Consider the following 22,411-nt stretch of genomic DNA (forward strand, 5'->3'; position numbering starts at 1 on the left):
CGAATAATATAATAATCAATTAGTAAAGTGAATATTTGTTGATTTCTAAACAAATAAGATTGTATTTAATACAAGATAAAAGAAGAAAAATCAAAAAATATCATCGTCATCATCATCCACCATGGTCGAAGTTTAACCAGAGAGAACCAGAAAAAAAAAAAGAAAGAAAGAAAGAAAGAAAAAAAGAGAGAGAGAGAGACAAAGAATCCTTCATTTTTATCCAAGAGGAAGCTGCAAGAGAAGAAGAGGGTGCTCTTTGGAGAATATAGGAACCGGTGTGCGCAGAGTAGTTTTGCTTTTTGGAGTGGGGGAAGACAGAGAGAGAGAGAGAGAAATAGAGTGAGAGCAAACGGGGTGGGGGGTGGAGGTGTGGGTGGGGGTGTGGAAGAAAGAGAGAAGGAAGGTTGGTTGCCTGGCGACGAGCCATCTAGTTCGATCCAGCATCCCGACCAACCACCCTCTCTCCTCTCCCCTCGCCAACCCTTGCAACTGCTCTACCCCCTGCCCCAACCCCCCACTTACTCTTCTCTCATACGCCTCCACCAACGCCTCACCTTTCCCCACTACCCTTCTCTCTCTCTCTCTCTCTTTCTCATTCTCATTTCTCTCTCATTCCTCTCTCTGCCTTCTGCCTCCAATTCTGATTCCAACTCTGACTCTCTTGCTGCTCCCAGGATCCCAAGGAGTATCTTTGACTATCTCGTCTCGTTGTTTTCCTTTTTTTCTCTCTTCTCTTTTGATTATTATAATAATTAAATATTATAATAATAATAATCATTATTATTATTGTTGTTGTTGTTGTTGTTGTTACTGTTGGTCTACTGCTGTTATTACTGTTGTTTTTTACTACTGTTGTTGTTAAATAATTATTCTCTTCGTCGATAATATTGTTACGCGTTGATTATTATTAGTATTATATTTTGTCATCGGTTGAATAATTAGAATCGGATAAAATCAGTGTGTTTTTCAAATATTATTATTATTATTATTATTATTAGTATTTTATATTTTGTCATCGGTTGAATAATTAGAATCGGATTATAAAGCAGTGTGTTTTTCAAATATTATTATTATTATTATTATTATTAGTATTTTATATTTTGTTATCGGTTGAATATTAGAATCGGATTAAAAAAGCAGTGTGTTTCTAATCATATATATATATATGTGTGTGTGGTATATGTTAATATATACCAGAACATTATCGTGTCCTGTGTTACAAATAATATAATAACTTTATGTTATACATTTTTATTTGTATATTTTTTGGTTTCATTTAATTGAATAACTAGTTAGCTAGTTAAATTATCTATTTATTTATTTATTTATTTATTTATCTTTACTTTCTTTCTATCTATCTATCTATTTACCTATCTATCTATCTATCTTTTTCTTATACAAGAATCAAGAAGGTGTTTCTTCTTGTTGATCGTCATGGATCTTCATGGATGCTGGATGATATTATCTCAAGAGGAAGAAGTTTAAAAGAAGAAGAAGGACAATATATATTATTCAAGGATCATCATTCTACTAAGAAATTTGATGATATGAACGTTTACTATCGAATGAAGATTTAATTATATAATATATATACAAACATATATATATATATATAACAAGATGTATAATTGTTCAACATTTTTGGAAGATCATCATTATTGTTACATCATACGAGCAAGATTCTACAACAAAATGTGAAAGTTACGTGTGATTCTTATTATTGATAGCTTTATTAGCTATCAATCTTCTTATTATATTCTTCTTATTCTCTTCTTATCATTATTATTATATTATTATTTTACTATCTTACCCATTATTTCCAACTTCATTTCTCTTTACACGTGGAAATGATTACTCGGAAGGAAGATATTCTAATTGTGGTGTGAAAATAATAATAATAAAAAAAAGAAAAGTGTAAGGAATACATATATATATATATATGTGTGTAAATATATATATATAATATATATATAATATTTAAAAAAAAAAACGAAGGGGAGGAGGAAATCATTTTCTATCGACGCGAGCAAAAGAAGAAGAAAAATCTTGGAAAACGTTCAATCGTTTTCTTCAATATTTACAAATTAAATATCCACATCCTATATCTATCTTCTATTTCTCTTCAACAAACCATCCAACATGTTCCAGTGCATCATACAACAAAGGAACGGATGGATTCATCCTTACAGTCCAGACACCAAGGATGTTTTCCCAGGTATATATTAGATATATACTATGCAGAGGAAATTATTATTATTATTATTATTATTTGAATGTTATATTTTAATCTAACGAAAATTCGTTCGTAGAATGATATGGTGGGATAATAATGCAAATTGATGAACAATCAATGCAAAAGTTGTTAGAAATTTTTTTGATGAGTTTGGGAGGGGGGAATCACTGATTCATTTTTTTTATCTCATTGTAAAAATGAAAGAATCTAATTAAGTATGACAGATAGACAAACATTGATTTGGATTGTGAAAATCCATCCAACTATTCTTTTGGCCACCACACACACACACACACATCCTTTACATTGAATGAGTTTATTTATATCAAAAAAAATCGTATGAAGCTTTTCACGCACACTTGCAACACACATTTTGCAAGTTCCCTATTGGTGCGTCGAAGAAAATTTATGTAATAGAAATCATTTTCTTTTTCCTTCACGTTTACACACACACAGACACACAGACACACATATATTCTTTATTTATTAATTTATTTTCTTCTCGTTCTATGAAGCGCGCTCTGTTTTACCGACCGAGATTTATAAAAAAAAAAAAAGAAAACCGTGCCGGTTTAACTCGTCGGCAAACTCGATGCACACGCGAAATGTGCAATTCAAAACGGGACAGGAAGAAGTCTTTCAATAATTTCATCCCGAGGTCTTTTTGCGTGGGTGAGATTAATAATGCGAAATGATAGGTGTTAGAGAGATTCTCTCGTGTCGAGGTCGTAAAAGATAGACTAACTGACTAACTGACTGACTGACTGACTGACTGACAGACAGACAGACAGACAGAAAGACAAGGTAAGAGAGAATGAAAAGATCTACTTGTGTTGGAATTTATACTCACAACTATTACTACTACTACTACGATTAGTATTACAAAATGACTCTTCTATTTTCTAAGACTAAATCTAAGATTACTAAGGTTACTCTTTCTAACAAATTCATTACGTTTAAATATATATGTATGTATATATGTAGGTTTGTTTGTATCTATGTATGTATCTTGTTATGTATCTATGTATGTATGTATGTATATATGTTTGAATGTATGTATGTATATATATATGTTTGAATGGATGTATATATGTTTGTATGTATGTACGTTTATATATATGTATGAATGGATGTATATATGTTTGTATGTATGTATGTTTATATATATGTATGTATGTATGTATGTATGTATGTATGTATGTATATATGTTTGAATGTATGTATATATGTTTGTTATGTATAATTTGTGCGTGCGTGCACGCGCCTCCAAATGTGTGTGTGTACGTGCGCGCGCGCGCACGTACGTATATGTGTGTACGTGCTATTAATAGTTTTCACGAATGTCACGTCTCTCTGACGTAACAATGTTGAGAGAACTATAATCAACGATCTGCCTAATCTAAGTTCATTCTAATCGACCCAATCAGAAAATGTGGGGAACGAAATTATGTTCGAAGTTTTAAACACGTTCTCCACGAATTTTCTACAATTGTTTTTCCTTTTTTTTCTTCTTTTTTTTTCTACAGGGTGGGTCAATAATTTTATCTCGATCATTTTCACATTTCGCGATACTTTTCGAAATCGCGATATTGCGATTCTAATTTGTGTGATTCTAATTTAAATCGTTCGAGAACAATCTTTGAACTCGGCCTAATCTAAATAGTAAATTCATTCTAATCGAACGAATCAGAAAATGTGGGGGGGGGGGGACAAATTGTGTTCAAAGTTTTGAACACGTTCTCCACGAATTTTCTACAATTCTTTTCCCTTTTTTTCATTCCTACAGGGTGGGTCAATAATTTTATCCCGATCATTTTCACATTTATGATATTGCAATTATAATTTGACTACAAATTTTTATTTCCATAGGAACGATTGATTTTTTCATTTCACATATACACAACTTTAGTATACCCCTTCTTGCGAATATTTAAAATCCTATAGTGGTGGGAGGAGGGGTGGGGGGAGTATATACAATTAACATAGCAACGTGTCATCGATTTTTCTCTCGACATTTTTTTTTTTTATATATATTTTTTATTATTATTATTTGTTTTCTTTTTTTATACGTATATTTTTGAAATTATTTTAAAGGGATTCTTCTTAAGAAGAAAATGGGAAAAAAGAAATCTCTCTCTCTTTCTCTCTTTCTCTCTCTTGAAAGACCTCGAGTCGTTTAGAAATCCGATCTAACCCTGTCTAACCCTGAGAATGATATCCCCTTTTCCTCAACTTATTTTTATACGTATGAAACATCGTGTATATACCAAAGAAAAAAAAAAAGAAAATAAAATAATCGAACATTTTTTTTATTTTTCTAAAATACGTAACAGTATTATCGATAATCTAAAGAAAACATATTATTGAATAAATATTTTGATTAATTCTTACTAACATTTTTGTTGAGTTCTTTTTTTTTTAAATAAACGTTAATCGTTTATTTTAAATTACTAACAAATCAAAATTTGTGTGTTGATTCACGTGTATACATAATTATACAAATTAAACTTAATTTTCAACTGTGATTAATGTAATTTGATTTTGATTATAAAAGTGAGTTTTATTGTTTTCTTTTCTTAGAATATTGATTTGAGGATTCAAGGGTTGTCCTGTTGACGAAGTTTCCACCCCCCTTTTCTTCTCCAAGTAATTATCCTTTTAGTTTTGGAAAATAACGCGTCATTGTGTAAACTTAGACACCCACACACACACACATACACACACATTTGAGGTTATAATATCATGCATACCATAACACGTTAAATAAATTTATTTAAAAAAAAAAAGACATTTAAATATTTCGAGTTGCGGTTGCTTAATCCGTCACTGACAATAATAATAATAATAATAACAAACACATCTGTCTGTCTCTCTTTCTCATTCTTGCAATTATTTAGATATGATAATCACTATCTACAAAAAAAGGGAAATAAATGACAAGAAAAAAGAAAAAAAAAGGAAAGAAAATAAGTAAAATTATTTCATAATGTTGGCAATCTATCGAAGAAAATTTCTGTTAGACGTTTAACGAAATATTAACAAACAACGAAACAAACAAACAAACAAATAATAAAAATAAAAATAAACGAAACAAGTATTTTTCGAGAAATTCATGACACAGTTACTTATTTTACAGATAATGAAAAATGAGTCGACGAGTTTAATAATCACTAGTGTTGTGTAGTAGTATTCCTCTTCCCTTCGATTCGCTCAGGAAGGAAGTTGATAGAGAAACGGTGTGTGTTGTCGCATATCAATTGACTGGGTAGTCAAGGTACGCTTTAACAACGAACAAAATAAAAAAAAATGATCCCTTGTGTGAAAAAAAATATTAAAATTACTCTGTCGGTAAGGTAGATCCCTTTGTAGACTAATAAGATCGGTGCTATGTTTTTTTTATTAATTTACAATATAAATTATTTATATATATATTATAATTAAAAAATGATTCAATGATATTTCAAATATAAGAGTAATACAAAATTTTGTCAGATTTTATTTGTTTGTTTAAATAACCAATAACATTGAAAAAAGATCCAACTTACCGACGGAGTATTAAAATCTTTTTCTTTTTTTTTATTTTCCTTCTTCTTATTTTATTCTTTGATATGAAAAATCGATTATTTCAACTACAACAAAACTTCATTTACGTATCACCTTTGTTACACGTGTAAAACAACAAAGATATAAAAAAGAGAAGAGAAAGGGGGGTAGGGGGAAAAAAAAGGGAAATGTTTTAACAATTTTTTCGTATATATTGTCGTGTTTAATTTTAGATTATTATTTTTTTTTTCTTTTTTCAAATAGATTATACAGTTGTTATGGGATTAATCCAATAGATAATTATTCCGTGCACGTATTGGAAAAATATTCTAAGAGAATTCAATGCGTGTTAAGGAAATGCTTTTTTTTTTTTTTTTTCATTAAACACACACAACACACACTGTGTTTTATTATTACATATTATATATTACAATTATATTGCATGTATCTTATTTAAAACGAGTTTAATGATATTATTTTATTGTAAATTTACTAAACATTATTCAATAAAAAAAAAAAAGAAGAAAAAAAGAAAAATAAGCATCGATAAGTAACGTGAGAAAAAAAAAGTATACTTTTACTAATTAGTGTTATTTGTTTAACTAGCAATATAAACTCACAGATATTACCATAAATGTTATTCAATGACTTTTGATTGAACATAGTCGATAGGTTAGATCACAGGGGTGCTCAACCTAGTTTTCTTCGGGGTTTGCATAAATGACCCCCAAAAAAAAAGAAAAAAATAATTAACAGGTTGTAAAAAAATACGCCATATTTTTAAACTTTAAAGGGGGAAGAAGAAAGGGGGGGAGGAGGAGGAGGAGGTGCTATGATGCGAGGGACAAATGATCGACGGTTCATGTTGGGTACTTCAAAAATAAACAAGAAAATAAAATAAATTTATGACCGGGTTTGAGGAGGGTGGCCCCGTCGGCGGGGAAGGGGGGGCGTGCTGAAAACCGCATGGGGTTCGTGGGTCGTCGCAACGTTTAATAGTAGTAGTAGTAATAGTACAGCTGCCGTCAGATTGTACGATAAAAGTTCATGCACAGTTGTTTGCATTTTATTTATTTAACAAAAAGAAAAGAATACTTCATGTGAATTTATTGAACGATCCTAACAGATAAAAGAGAGAGAGAGAGAGAGAAATAGAAATAAGGGCATCATCAAGTTGAATACTACAGTTATGTGTAGTATGTGTCAGATTGTGCAATAAAATTCATGCAATTTTTGCCTTTTACTTATTTCAAAAAGAATCATTGGATGAACTCATTGAACAATCTAATAGATAAAAGAGAGAGAGAGAGAGAGAGAAAGAGAACAAAAATAGAAATAAGTTTGTTCAGTATCCTTTTACAAGTAACAGCTTCTCTCTTTCTTGCTTTCTTTCTCTCCTTTTGATGTCAGATAGGGGAACGGACGTCGATTGGCATCACTATCGGTCTTTCGCATGCATATAACGCAAAAGGTGGGGGGTGTATACGTTGAAGATGTTGATGATGGGATGGTGATGGTGATGGTATGGTGATGGTGATGGTGATATGGTGATATGGTGATGGTGGCGCAGTCGAGCTAACATAAACTTCCTAGCTTATTTGGTTGGTTGGTTAGTTGGTTGGTTGGTTGGTTGCTTGCTATAGCTAGCGTACGACGCGCCAGTAATTGTGGTTAATTTAACGACGGTCAAAGCAACGCACGGAGAGAACACAGCAAAAGCAAAGCAAAGCAAAGCAGCAAAACCATACGCAAACGCAACGCGACACTAAAAACTCGCGTTTGCTCGTGTTGTGTCCTGCACTTCGTGTATTTCGTGCCCCCTGTTCGTGTACACTCGTGTCCTGTCGCGTGTTCGTGTACATTCGTGTACATTCGGGTCCTGTTCGTGTGCTCGCGTACACTCGTGTCCTGTTCGTGTGTACTCGTATGGTTCGTGTATTTCGTCAGTTTGTTCAACAAACTCTACTCTCTCTCTCTGTCTGTCTGTCTGTCTCTTTCTTTATTTATTTATTTATCTAGTTTTATTTTATTCTCTAGATCTTCTTCCTAATTTCCCCTAATCGAGCTTTCATCATTTCTTTCCTTTTTCATTTTTCTAAATTATTTCTAATCATTCCCCTTCCCTTCTCTCTCTTCTGTTTTGTTTTCTTTCTTTTTCTCTCGCTTTTGCATCATTTTTATTGGAAACAATTTTTCAAATATGTCCACCACCACACCCCCTGTGCGCGTTGTTGTTTGTGTTGTTTTTACACGTGTCTCACGTAATTAATTTCATTTATTTTTATCACATCACTGTGTATATTATATTTCTTTAAACAATTATTCCTAATCGATACTAATCTAATCATTGTTCTATATATTATCTATATTAATTGGTTGAAAAAAAAAAGAAAAAGAAAACTTGTGTTGTGTCGTGTTGTGTTGTGTATGTGTGAGCGCGCGCGCGTATACAGTTTTTCCTTTCTCTTAACACAAGTGTTGTTCTAAAAACCATTCTAATCTAATCATTGTTCTAAACATTGTCCTATATAATGCATGCAAATCATTTATTTAGCGAGAGAACGTTATTTTTCTTTGTTGTGTGTGTTTATTTGTCTTTCATTCTTTCGATTATTACTTCAATCAATTGTAATCTTTTAAAATCTCGATTATTATCGATTTAATATCATTCGTTCGTTTACTTCAGTGTTGACAACTTATCACCGTTTTTCTCACACACACACACACATACACACTCGTATATTATATACGTATGTGTGCCTCGAATTATACACATACGAGAAGTGAGTGAGTCATCGTTCGTCGTTGCGTTGGTCGTCGTGTCGCGTATTTACTTATTCGCAAAAATACTGATTTCATTTTAATTAGATTAATTAGATTAATTATACTTCTTATACCCAGTGTCTTATAATTATTAGCCAAAAATAACACAAATATACGAGAATTTTGTTGAATTTATTTTTTTATTTGTTGAACGACATATTTTATTGATATCGTTTGAAAACTTCTCTACATATAAATGTATATACGTATACATATATGTATGTATGTGTGTATATGTGTACATACACATTGTAAATATATACATAATACAAGTATGACTTCCTTTTCCGGTTGAAGCTACTGTATGTGTATATCTGTCCTGCGGTCGTATGCCTCTGTAGTGTAGTTTTAATCGTTAAAACGTTTACATAATACCGAGTGTCCCATAAATAAGATCAAACTTAACTTTAAAAAGGCGATATATTAATAGAGTGACGTGTTTTCAAAGATTCAAGTTTCTTTTATACAAAAGAACGATTAAAAAAAAAAAAAAGAAACGAGAAATAATAGAAAGAAAACGTGTGTGTGCGTGTGTGTGTATATATATATATTTAATTATTTATATTTGTTTATTTATTTATATTATAATATCATTATCGTACACATTCGGGGATACGTTTGTTTTTTCAAAATTACTCGATAAATAAATTCATTTCTTTTCTCGCGAAACCATTACAAAAATTATTATTATTATTATTTTTCTCTTTGCATCGATAATACGTAATAAAAAGGGGGAGGGGAGGAGGCAGTGCATTGATTTTTTAACAAACGAACACTTATACACACACACACACACGCACATGCACGATAATGTTGATTCAAATTCTGGATAATATTTTTATCCTAGGAAATATATAAAAACTTAATTCGTCAAAAGAAAAAAGAAAAAAAAAACAATTAAAACAATTAACTAGAAAATAAATTAGTGTGTGTGTGGGGGGGAGGAGGGGGAATGGTGGGTAATAGTGGGGGGAATGTGCCAATGATTGGTTTGATTGATTGATGATTGATTAAACGAGAAAACCTTAGAACAAAAATGTTCAAACTAAGTGGACGACAGGAATGGGAGGTCTGGACCAAAGGTAAATCTCATTCATTTATCTCACACGTTTATCTTACATTAGAAAAATTATCTTTTTTATCTAATGTCAATATTTTTCATTTCAAATATTTAACAAAAAAAAAAAAATACTTTACCTATCCAATAGAATATAATCACCACCCCCTTAACAATCCGCGTCCCCCTTTTAAAAAAAAAGAAAACAAATCAAACGATATTCTTGTTTGTTTAACAAACAACCAATCGCATAATTGATCATATCAAACCAACGATTAAATAAAATATTTATTTTTAAAAGAAATGCGAATGGGGGGGAAGGGGTGTGGGGAAGAAAGGGGGAGGGATTTATAAAAGAAAAACAACTAGAAATCAATTATTAACTGAGGACGGTGTATAAAAAAAAAAAAAAAAAGAAAAAAAAAAGGAGAGAAAACGATTATCTGGGTTATTAATAAATTAAAAACTGAAACATCCCTTGATAGAAGGGAAGACGTGGGTGAAGAAGAAGAAGTAGAAGAAGAATAAAGAAGAAGAAGAAGAAGAAGAAAAAGTAGAGGAAAGCAAGAGGAGGAAAATCATTGAAGTGAGAAAAAAAAAATGGAGGATCGGGTTAATCGAGTGAGTGTGCGTGAGACAGGGGGATGAAGGGGTGGGTAGTGGTGTAGGGTAAAGGGAAGAAAGGGGAGAATGAAGTTGAAAACACAGTTGGAAAGAGGGGGGGAGTGTGAGCAGCAACGCCATTACGCACCACCATGAACGAGACCATCAACCAACCACACCACCCCTTTTTGTTTTTTTCCTCTTCCCGTTCACTCTAATTATTCTTTTCTCTTTGCTAGGATGGAAGATTTAACGTTCGTTGACACGAAGAAAATCGTTCAAAGTTACCCCGGTCGGCCTCCTTTCGGATCAACGTGCATCATCGGATGCCGTGCTCCGTGAAACTGGAAACTTCCCTCCCCCCTCCTCCTCCTATTCCTCCTCCTTTTCTTTTTTTTTCTCTTTTATGTATATTGCAAAGAGAGAGAGAGAAAAACTTCCTCAGCCATGAATAATCATTTCCAATAAGGTTTCAGGGATTCATTAATGATAATGTTGTATTCTTATTGTTTTCTTGTTTTTGTTGTTGTGGGTGGTGGAGGTGGTATTTTTAATTTGTGGTGGTTGTTTTAATTTATCTTCGATTAACGACACGTCTAAATCTGTATTTATAAATTATTTCATTTGTTTTTATCTTGTTTTTATCTTGTCCAGAAAATAAAATGATTAAACTAGGTGTCTTATGAAGATTGGACGAGTTCAAAAATTGGGTTAATAAAATTTAAAAACTGGTTAATTAATTTATAAATTATATAGTTATTTTCTGGGGACGGTAGGAGGGGGAGCATTTTATGTTTAATTAAAAATTGATATAACATTATGATTGTTAATTGTACGAATTGAATTGATTTGTTTTATTTCTTGTCTTTTTTCTTTTTTTCTTCTTTTTTACTTGCATTAAACTGCAGAATAAAAGTCTGTGAGAACACAATTGTGATTGTGTGCGTATATACATACATGAAGTATATGAAAATCCTTAAAATATAATCTATAGTTGGTTGTCAGGGTTGCGTCAGGGTTTCGTTCCACCCTTAAAATGTAATGGAAGAAGATAAAAAAAAAAAGAACAAAGGGGGTGGTATTTTTTTGTCTCTTTTTCTTTCTTTCTTTCTTTCTTCCTTCTTTCTTCTTCTTCTTCCTCATCGATCGGATTATATTTCCGGGCGTGATTCATTCGAAGGGGCACCAACAGCAGACTATGGGCGAGATCTTTGACCTCTGTCCTCCCTCGCGAGGCCAAAAACACGACGATATATAATACTTTATACTTGTGTATATATGTATACATGTGTCCATATATATATAAGTATAAAGTACCGGATAGGTGACGGGGAGATATACGAAATAAGGGTAAATGAATTGCACCAGATGAGTGTGCGTTTGTATGTGTGTATAATACGGTAACACGGTACCCCTATCGGGTTGATTAGTCATCCATTTATTTTGCTGATTCGAATGATCATATAGTTTTATATTAAATCAACTAATATATATAATAAATAAACTATTTATTTATATAGTATTTTATTTTTTGTTATTTTTTTTCATCATAAAAATGGATATACACAGATTTTGTTGAAGTGAAAATTGTAAGAACATAAAAGAATTGAGTTGGTAGTGGTTTATTTGTAGAATAATATATATATATATAATAAATAAACTATTTATTTATTTATATAGTATTTTATTTGTTATTTTTTTTCATCATAAAAATGGATATACACAGATTTTGTTGAAGTGAAAATTGTAAGAACATAAAAGAATTGAGTTGGTGGTGGTTTATTTGTAGAATAATATATATATATATAATAAATAAACTATTTATTTATTTATATAGTATTTTATTTGTTATTTTTTTTCATCATAAAAATGGATATACACAGATTTTGTTGAAGTGAAAATTGTAAGAACATAAAGAATTGAGTTGGTGGTGGTTTATTTGTAGAATAATATATATATATATATTTGTTAGATATATCCAGGATTAGAATATAAAAGGATGAGAAAATAAGGGTAGATGGAAGAATGAATCCTAGGGGTGGAAAGAGAGAATGTTGTAGCCATCTTGGAAAGAACGTTTGTTCCTACTACTCGTTTCATGGCCATTATTATACTCTATCTTTTCTCTCTTTCTCTCTTTAACTTTTCTTTCTTTCCTGTTCGTTCGTTCATCCTCGTCAGTCTTTGTCCCTTTTCTCTTTTTCGCATCAACAAAGCAACGTCATTGTCCCAGGCGACGTGTCGCCGATAAAACTTGAACAATGTTTCTCTCTTTCTCTCTCTCTTACACTGGATTTTCTAAACTATCTAGATTTTTAAAGGCGAACTCTTAATACCTTCGGTTCCCTCTGAATAATTTTATCCCCCTTCCTCCTCCTCCTCCTCCCCCCCCTTCTCTTCTTCCAACGAATACATTCAAATGTATTTGAATAGAAATGTGTCGAGATTTTTCTTCTAACAATTACTCAATGAATATAAAAGAACATATAAAATGATTATGTCAAAGAGTAAAGATTTGAACAGGTTTCATATTCTTCCTTGAAATATGAAACACATCCTACGCCCACGCGCATACCACACATTTTGTGGTAAACCGAAACAATTAACATACCAGTCGACTACAACGCACCGTTACATATATATATATATATATTTCATTTTTCTTCTTTCAGATATACGGCTGCAATTGAACGAACAGTTGAGATGTCTCGACGTAAGGATGGAGGCACAAGTTGCCCTTGTTGCCGAATTGCAAGATTTCTTTCGCAGAAGGGCAGAATTGGAATTGGATTACAGCAAATCGCTCGACAAAATGGCTAGGAGTATACAATTGAGGCATAAGGAGCAAAAGCAAAAGTAAGATAAGTTTTAATAAGTGGATTGCAATATTTGTTTTATACAAAGGATACAATTTTGATGTTCTCGTTTCTTTATATATTCTTATATCGATTTCACAGTACGTCTTTGTACTTTTTCTTTTCTTTTTATGCTTCCCTCCGTTCCAACCCCCTTTTTTTTTTTGTCTTTTTCCAGACGCGAACAGTGGCCCCTTTTCTCCAGCTATGCTTGCTGGCAACAGCTAGTAAATGAGACGAAATCTTTAAGTAGAGATCACGCTGCCCTTTCAGAAGTATATAGCACGCATCTTGTCGGTAGGCTCAATCAAGTTATGGAAGATGTTCAAAGGATATACAAACGAGTAAGCATTTATGTTTATCGATTGATTTATTTAATCAATTAATTAATCGATTCATTCATTCATTCATCTATCTTTAAGTTCTCTAATCGTATATATAAATATTTAAGTGTCGTGAGATTGGCTATGAAACACACGAAGAAATACTACGAGTTCTTCACGAATTGCATACAACGATGAAAACTTATCAAGCTTACCAAGCTGAGTCGAGACAAGCAGAAACTAAATTGCGCGTAGCCGAGCAACAGCGTAGTAAATTAGAAGTTGCCAACGCGCCACCGGAAAAATTAGCCAGGAGCAAAAAGTATAAGCTCATCGAGAAAGAGGTGAACAAGGTAACTACAACAGGTTCTTCCAGACTTTACCCTCCTCTCTGATCGGTCTATATTTTCAATGAGCTTGAAGAACGATTCGAGTGTACTCCAAAACGTCCCACCTCTAACCCTTTAAGAAGAGTCTCTCGTTATCGATGAAAATATTCTATCAATTAATCATTCTCCATCGTCGTCGTTGTGAACCTTTAATCTTTTCATGGGGTATCGGTCGAAAAACATTTAATTAATATATATAAAAAATTAATATATATAAAATAATTGATATATAAAATTATTTTATTATAAAAAATTATATTATATAAAATTATTAATTAATATATAAAATAATTAATATATATAAAAAAAAAAAAGAAAAATAAAAAGAAAAAAGAGAGAGAGAGAGAAGAAACGATTCCAAAAGTATTTTGTCATAAATTTATTACAATCTTTATAAGAATATAATCCAGAAAATCTTGTTTATCTTTTAAATTGTCTTTTTCCCCTCTTCTTTCTCTTTACTGAATTATAAATCATGAATTTTTGTTATGGCAGACTGAGTAGTCGTGAAAGGAAGATTGAAAATGTAAAAGCTGAGAAGAAGAACAGCCACGTTTTTCATTTTATCTCTCTCTTTCTCTCTTTCATTCTCTTTCTGTTTCTCTTTCTGTTGATCTGTGTTAGCAGATGTTCGAAGATTTAAAACGAACGACTTGTGTCTACCGTCTTCTTGTAGCAGCCATGCTGCAAGCTGCCGGTTAGAAAAATAAATGAGAGGATTCTCTCCCTCTTCTTCTTTCTTAATGTGACCATGACGATAAGACAGATGGTTCTAACGGTTTGGAAAGAGCAGAATAGTAAAAGGAAGAGAAAAGAAAAACAAGGATTAACAGCATGTGTGCTGGACTCCTCCTCCCCCCCCACCTTTTCTATCTCCCTCTTCTTCTTCCCCCTCCCCAACACCTTTTCTATTCATCTATGTTTATACCATATGTAATTCTATCGTAGTAGAAACGAGATAGGTATATATAGTCTAATCAAAAAAAAAAAGAAAAAAAAAAAGAAAAAAAAGGAAAGAAAAAACTTATTCCAGGCCCCCCATAAAAATTCTTATCACATTTCATCTGATACATATTTATTATACAAACAAGCTCGCTTATTTGATCTAAAATTTATAACATAGAATTAAACGTTTTTTTTTTCTTTTATTTTTCAGAGAAAGATCAAGTATCAAGAAGCCAAATTGAAAGCTTTGAAGGCAAGAAACGAATATATATTATGCTTGGAAGCTTCCAATACAACGATTACCAAATATTTCGTTGATGATCTGTCGGATCTCATAGATGTGAGTTTAATTAATGATTCATGATTTTTATTTCAATGATAATTGAATTTATTATAAAGATAATCAAATTTATATGCACATCGTATGTATGTATTTGTGTGTTATTAATGATAAATAATTGAAATTCTTAATAAGTGAAGTATTGCGAAATGTTCTGTCCACAGTGTATGGACTTTGGCTTCCACAATTGCATCGCTCGAGCATTGTTAATGCATTGTAGTGCGGAAGAGGGTAGGCAACGTTCGTTACAAACCGGTGCAGAACAATTGGCTGCATGCGTGGGCGCATTGGATTCGAGAGCAGACAAGCAAAGGTTCTTGGAATCTCACAATACTGCTTTTATGATTCCTAAAAAGTTTGAATTTCAAGGCCAACGTGGAGACGAGGTATATAAACCCCCTCCTCCCCCCCTTTCTCTCTCTTTCTCTCTCTCTCTCTTTCTTTTTCTCTTTTTATTTCTTAATTATTCCTCTTCCTACGCGTTTTAATAAAAGATATTCAAAGAGTTGAATTCACATTTTTTATAATTACATTTAACGCGCGCAGACTCCCGAGCCCGAATTACAAAAGGTGCTACACTTGGAAATGGAACAGCGATTAACTCAATTGCAACAAAGGGTTACCTCCCTTAGAACGGAGTCGGAGGAAGTATGGAAGACTTTAGAAACGGCGGAGGCGAGTCTCCTTGAAATGTTAACCGCCAAAGATTACGACTGTTCAAGATATTTCGGTGAAAATGCAGTACCTACGTCTAGACCACCGGAAACCTTACAAATTAAATTGAGAGCGGATAGACAAGAAACCGAAGAATTTTATCTTACCGTAAGTTTGTTCATATATGTTATAATAATAATTATTATTATTTTTGTTATTATTATTATTATTATTATTATTATTATTTTTCTTTTTTTTTTTTTATAGACATAAGATAGACAAAGTCTCAGTGGAAATCGTTTATGGATCATTTATGATTTGTGTATACTTGCAGAAATTCAGAGAGTACCTTCTTGGAACTTCGAGAATAGCCAGATTGGATTCGAAACAGGAATATATACGTCACAGTCTATTGGATGGTTCTACAGCCAGTCCGAACCCATCCATATCAACTACCAAACAAAAACAAGCACGTAGAAAACGAATTGGACGTTTACAGATGAACGGCCAACCTAAATTATTCGGTGGTTCATTGGAGGAATATTTGGAAAGCACGAATCAAGAAATACCTTTGATCATGAAGAGTTGTATCAGGGTTATCAACCTTTACGGTTTACATCATCAAGGAATATTTCGTGTATCCGGTTCTCAGGTTGAAATAAATAACTTTAGGGAATGGTTTGAAAGAGGTGAAGATCCTTTAGCCGATGTAACAGATGCATCAGATATTAATAGCGTTGCCGGTGTATTGAAACTTTATTTGAGGGAATTAAGAGAACCCTTGTTTCCTATAATATATTTCGAACATCTCATGGAATTGGCACAATTGGAATCCAAACAAGAATTTGTTAACAAGATGAAGGAATTAATAGCCAGTCTACCAAGACCCGTGGTTATAGTAATGCGTTATCTTTTCGCATTCCTCAATCAGTAAGTGAAAGAAGACATTCAATTCAAATAATTTATCTATTTCTATTTTATTTTTAAATCTTATAGATGATTTTAATATAAACATTTCTCGTTAAATCAGTCTTTCAGAATTCTCGGATGAAAATATGATGGATCCTTATAACTTAGCCATCTGTTTCGGTCCAACATTGGTACCAGTCCCCGAGGACAAGGATCAAGTTCAATATCAAAATCAAGTTAACGAATTGATCAAGAATATTATAACATTCTGCGAGGAAATATTTCCAGAAGACATAGGTGGTACGCAATACGAGAAATATATAAGCAGAGAACCGGACGACGTGTTAGTATGCTCATACAAATCCATAAATATAATTTCATAATATTATTTCAATATAATTTTTATGATCTTTTTAACTTTTTTATAATATCAGAGATGTTGGTGATTCACCGACGGATCAAGTTCAAGAGGACATGGATTCCGAAGTATATCCATCTGAAGATGGTCAGCATTATTAGTTTATTAATTAATTTAAATATATAGAAAAATGTTAGAATATTTTTCTTTTCTAACAAGAAACCGTTTGAACACAGAGTCAGAAAATTTGGAAGCTACTGCGCAATTCGACTTCAATGCTAGATCGGAGAGAGAACTCAGCTTTAAAAAGGGCGACACTTTAACATTATTTACTCAAGTTAGCAACGATTGGTGGCGAGGTTCATTAGCTGGCAGAGAAGGATTAATACCTGACAAATATATCATGTTGAAAATAAAGTAAGACCTTTTATCTTGAATATCTCAATTGAATAATCTCGATCTAATATGTTAAATAAATATCATTTAATAATAATATTTTATTAATAAAACACACAGAGATGAAGAACGAGAGAAAGAATTATTGAAATCGTCCAGCGAAGAATCAATGAGACGAAGAGCTTCCAGTTCGGCAGACAGCGTTCTACCAAACAACAATTCACCATTGATGATGAGTTCAACTGGTACGTCGAACGCATGGTCTTCGACTCCAGTATCAGATATTTCTCTTACAACGAATACGATGTCAGGGGAAAATAATAGTACTAGCAGTGGTGGTATCGTACCGGCAACTGTTGTTACACATGTGCCCTGCATCTCTTCTGCTCAACCTATCATCAGTCGAGAGGTATTAGAAACAACCGTTTAGCTAGCTAGCTACCCACACGCACTAGCTCTAATTTAGTTTCTTTGTACGTTATCTGTTTTCTCTGCTTTTGTCATTTATTATTGTCTGTTGTGTCTCTTTTATTTTCTGTTTTTCATTTTATTTTATTTTATTTTATTTTATTTTATTTTATTTTATTTTATTTTATTTTTGTTTATCCTACGTGCGTAACAAATGTGTTTTGCACAACACAAATACACGCAAAAAAAAAATAAAAAAAAAAAAAAGAAAAAATATTTACAAACAAGAAAAATGGATCGTAGGCTCTAGGCACGTAAGTGCATGGCTATCATGCTAGTAAAGTATTTTTATATCCTAATATTTTCTCTCTATTATTTTTTTATGTATATTTTGTTCCTTTGTTAATTTGTTTCATTCACACAACAAATTCTTTTTCTCTTTCTCTCCTTCGAGTGCATTTTTCATCTATATGATATTTACTTTTTTTCTTTTTTTATATATAAAATTCTCTTGTCTCTAAAATGCACATATTTTATATCGTATGGATTCGTAAAACACTAGCCTATCGCAGCCTATGCACAGCATATCCATGAAAACACGCATAAAATATTGCTTCGTTTCTTATCGAAAAGATCGAGACGAAAGAAACCAAAAATAAATGTCTTCTTTTAATTCTTGTATCTCGATTGAAGAATTAATTCCTTGATCAAAACTAAACACTTTACCGACCGCTACAATTTCAACAACATACGCACGTTCGACTGATCGTTCAGCCGCAAATTTTACTAACAGATTCTAATAACAGATTTTAATAAGATTCTAATAACTGTTTGATGAACAAATTACTGTTCATGTATTGATAATGACTGTTCATCGTCATAAGCTAGCTATCGGTCGACGACAAAAAGCTGATTAATAAATCGGTAAGTGTCGGCGCCAAAAAAAGCCTATTAATAGGCTACCGGTCGATAAAGTGTTAATCACATTGTCGTTAGATATTTTTTTTCAATAATATATATTTTTCTGTTTCTTTTATTATTTTCCCTCATCTTTCATTTACTTTTCTTTTGTTTTTTTTTTTCTCGAACTCATCGAAAAGGAAACTTATTAACCATTTGGGTCCTAGGGGGTGGGTCAGTGCTATCGTGCTACTTACTGGGACTCAAATGGTTAAAAAGAACAATGGGATCTAATATGAAAGCCAGACAAAAAGAAAAAAAACACTTGATCAAAGTTATTATCGATAGATATATAAGTTTTAATTTATCACAGAAATATATATATATATATATAATATTAAAAATTAAATATATATGATCTATATTATACGTCATTTGTATGATACACAAATATACACATACACACATACACAAGCATAGATATATATATATATAGTAAGAGAAAGAGAGAGAGAGAGAGAGAGAGAGAGAGAGAGAGAGAGAGAGAGAAAGAAAGAAAGAGAGATAAAAAAAAGAAAATATATATATATATTTTGTAAATATATATAAAATAGAAATATATACACCATTCGTCGCTGCATGTGCCTTCGTCTCTGTCTCTTTTGTGCCGCCTGTGCCCTTTGTTTTCTCGTGCATCGTATGCATACATTTTTACATACATACTTAATACATATATAACATAGAAAGAGAGAGAGAAAGAGAGAAAACGTGCATCGTGCATCTTAAGAAAAGAAAAAGAAAGAAAAAAAGAAAAAAAAAAACAAAGTAAGTGCATCGTGCAACGTTATTTTATTTAATAACATAATTTATTTTTGTCTCTTGTGTTGTTATTCCGTTGGACGACACTTTGGAATGTTGTTATTTAATAGTTGGGTTGGTTCCTGTTTTTCCAGATATACGTTTAACGTCAGCCCTTTTAATTGTTGACGACAAAAACTTATAAATCGTGTACGAATAATAATAACCATAGGTAAAAAGTAATAAAATATAACGCGTGTGCGAGAGAAAAATACTAAAGCAGGACAAATATATATATATACATATATATATATTTATATTAATATTTATATACATATATATATTTATATTAATATTTATATACATATATATATATATATATATAAGAACTGTTCGATAAAACTGCTGACGAAAAGAAAAAGAGTGTGTTGTTTTGTTTGTGTGGTTTACGTAGTAGTTTTGTGTTTCTTCTTTCTGTTCATTCGTTTGGTTTTGAAGAAGTTTGATGAGATTCGATTGAGCTTCGACTGAGAGGATCTACCTTTCCAAGCGGGATATTCTTAAACAATTAGGTGAGTAAAAACAAAACAAACAACAACAAGTGTCTCTCCCTTTCAGCTAACATCTCCTACCACCGCCAACATCCGTCATGGGTGAAAAGATAATAGGGGAGAGTCTTAGGTATCTATTCTCATAATTCGATGCGCTTAGAATAGACGCTTTGTAGTTTTGTGTCGTCTTAGCTAGCATCTCTCTCATTTAGCCAACAGTTTTACGAGCAGTTTTTTTTTTTTCCTTTTCAAATCCTTCTTTATAAAATCAAATCAAATATAAACAATAAAATATTTCATTGCACCACGTAAATTCATCATAATTCATAACAGAGCACACATACGCTTTCTCTGGATATCCTTTCTTTACACGTGCATGTAAAATGATCATTCTTATAATTTCATTAAACACTATAATATCTATCGATCATGTTTAATATATACAATCACATGCAGAAAAATATATAAAAGAAATTTTCCATGAAAAATTTAATCGTTTATAATTAATCAAAAGCTAATCCTCATTATTGCATCCTCCTTTTTTCTTCTGCTTCATTAAATATCTTTCACTATCTTGTCAATAGTTATCGTAATTGGTTGGCGAATAGTATGGAATCATAATGAGAAATCGATAGATTAATTACAGTTAGGGAAAATGAGGAATATAAGATAAATTGAATTAAGAGAGAAAGAGAAGAAGAAAAAGAAGAAAAAGAAGTAGAGGAAAGAGAATGTGAGAGAGAGAGAAAGAGAAAGAAAGAAAGAAAGAAAGAAAGAAAGTATATCAAATTAACACAATTAAAATTACTTTTCAGGAATCCCTAACGTCGGGAAAGATGACCAAGGTATCGACTCCTGAAAATGAGAACATTTCAGAGAATCTTCTGGGGTCTAACTCGATTGATTTGTCAACAATTGGACAAGAACGAATAGAAGAAACCGAAGAAGGCGGAACTGGTGGACAAATGAACGAAAGTGGAATGAAAACTCGTGGAGCTGGTAGAAAACAGCATCATTGGAAATCGCAAAGTGTTGGAGAAACAACAGTGACGTCAGGGACGACAACTGGTTCGGATATTCATAATCAATGCAATTCGCAAAATTTGTCGAGCAACGGTTGTACGTTTCCTGGCGGTGGTGGACAATCAGCGGAGGACGATATGCAACAAGAACAAACAACGTTTTCAGCTAATCGAGAACTCTGGCAAAGAAGAGCGACTTCGCAAACCCAATTGAATCCTCCGATATTACCAGGTAACAATACAACAACGACGACCTCATCATCCACCAAATCTTATCGCAGTTCTCAAGAATTTAGAGAAATGCGACAAAAGCAGACGCCAGATCTGGTTATGGATTTACCATTGTCGGCTCAAGATGCGAGTAAAAAGTCAGCGTCGTCTAATAGTCTAAGTAGTTCAGACGAAGAGACTAGTGTCGTTTTACCTAACAGAACAACAGAGGCAGCTACTTCGCCAACCGGTGGACCCGAATCACCTGACATGAGTACTGCCGCTGAACGTTTCGCTAAACAAAATCAGTGTACGTTGAAAAAGAATACTAAAACTAATCCGGAAGGTTCCAAATTGAAACGTCTTGAAACAACGGATCATCTGGACTCGGCTGATATAGAAGGAACGGAAGAAATTGTAAGATCAGCAAGTACCAATCAGATCTCGGATTCTTTAACGCTTCGTTCACCTTTACCACCTAGATCAACGCCAAAAATAGTCGCCAAATTCGCGGATATGCATTTGACGGGTGGTAGCCAGGTATCCTCGTTTAAACCTCAGGTCAAAATCAAGCCAACGATCCTTCGAAAGCCAGTTTTACCTTTCCCGCATCCTCACATGAGTCCAGAACTCGCGAGGAAGATCGAAAAACAAGCTCAGAGTGCCGAACAAGCTAATTAAAGATATACGCAAGTAATAATAATAATAATAATAATAATAATAATAATAATAATAATATGATATGATACAATACAATATAATATAATATAATATATGATATAATATAATATAATAATATAATTTAAAAATTTATAATAATAATAATAATAATAATAATAATAATAATATCGATTAACTTGTTCGATTTAGATATAAATCTGATCTGCGATTATCATCATCATTACTATTATCACCGTTATCATCATTATCATCATCATTATCTCTTTCCACATCGACCAGTCACTCCGCCCATCACTTTTGCCAAGAACTTATGATGTAATTCCTCCGTGAGTTTCTCGAAAGAACAAAGAAATAGAAAGAAAAATCACGTAAAGAGAAAAAAAAAAAGAAAAAAATAAGAAAAAAAAATAAAA

General features: G+C 32.3%; 1 protein-coding gene across 9 annotated transcripts in view; it reads left to right on the forward strand.

The window, feature by feature from the left end:
- LOC122514885 (rho GTPase-activating protein 4-like) overlaps window positions 1-22,023 on the forward strand; it is a 32,057-nt gene extending 10,034 nt beyond the window's left edge. For 3 of the 9 annotated variants that reach the window (XM_043632000.1, XM_043631995.1, XM_043631996.1), the window contains exons 2-15: window positions 1,403-1,914; window positions 2,149-2,215; window positions 12,932-13,115; window positions 13,293-13,458; window positions 13,566-13,790; window positions 14,983-15,111; window positions 15,276-15,497; window positions 15,658-15,933; window positions 16,100-16,695; window positions 16,796-17,017; window positions 17,109-17,179; window positions 17,269-17,449; window positions 17,549-17,837; window positions 20,901-22,023. In XM_043632000.1, coding sequence (XP_043487935.1) covers window positions 12,979-13,115; window positions 13,293-13,458; window positions 13,566-13,790; window positions 14,983-15,111; window positions 15,276-15,497; window positions 15,658-15,933; window positions 16,100-16,695; window positions 16,796-17,017; window positions 17,109-17,179; window positions 17,269-17,449; window positions 17,549-17,837; window positions 20,901-21,998 — 3,612 coding nt within the window. In that variant the 5' untranslated portion in view covers window positions 1,403-1,914; window positions 2,149-2,215; window positions 12,932-12,978 and the 3' untranslated portion in view covers window positions 21,999-22,023. Of the gene's footprint in view, window positions 1-600; window positions 686-854; window positions 958-1,402; window positions 1,915-1,976; window positions 2,216-9,539; window positions 9,682-12,789; window positions 12,848-12,931; window positions 13,116-13,292; window positions 13,459-13,565; window positions 13,791-14,982; window positions 15,112-15,275; window positions 15,498-15,657; window positions 15,934-16,099; window positions 16,696-16,795; window positions 17,018-17,108; window positions 17,180-17,268; window positions 17,450-17,548; window positions 17,838-20,900 lie in introns of those variants that run through there. The other 6 variants (XM_043631997.1, XM_043631998.1, XM_043631992.1 and 3 more) reach the window with 6 other exon arrangements.
- The last annotated feature ends 388 nt before the right edge of the window (window positions 22,024-22,411 follow it).

The sequence above is a fragment of the Polistes fuscatus genome, unplaced genomic scaffold (assembly GCF_010416935.1).
Source record: "Polistes fuscatus isolate 324 unplaced genomic scaffold, CU_Pfus_HIC Scaffold16, whole genome shotgun sequence".
Classification (NCBI taxonomy): Eukaryota; Metazoa; Arthropoda; class Insecta; order Hymenoptera; family Vespidae; genus Polistes; species Polistes fuscatus.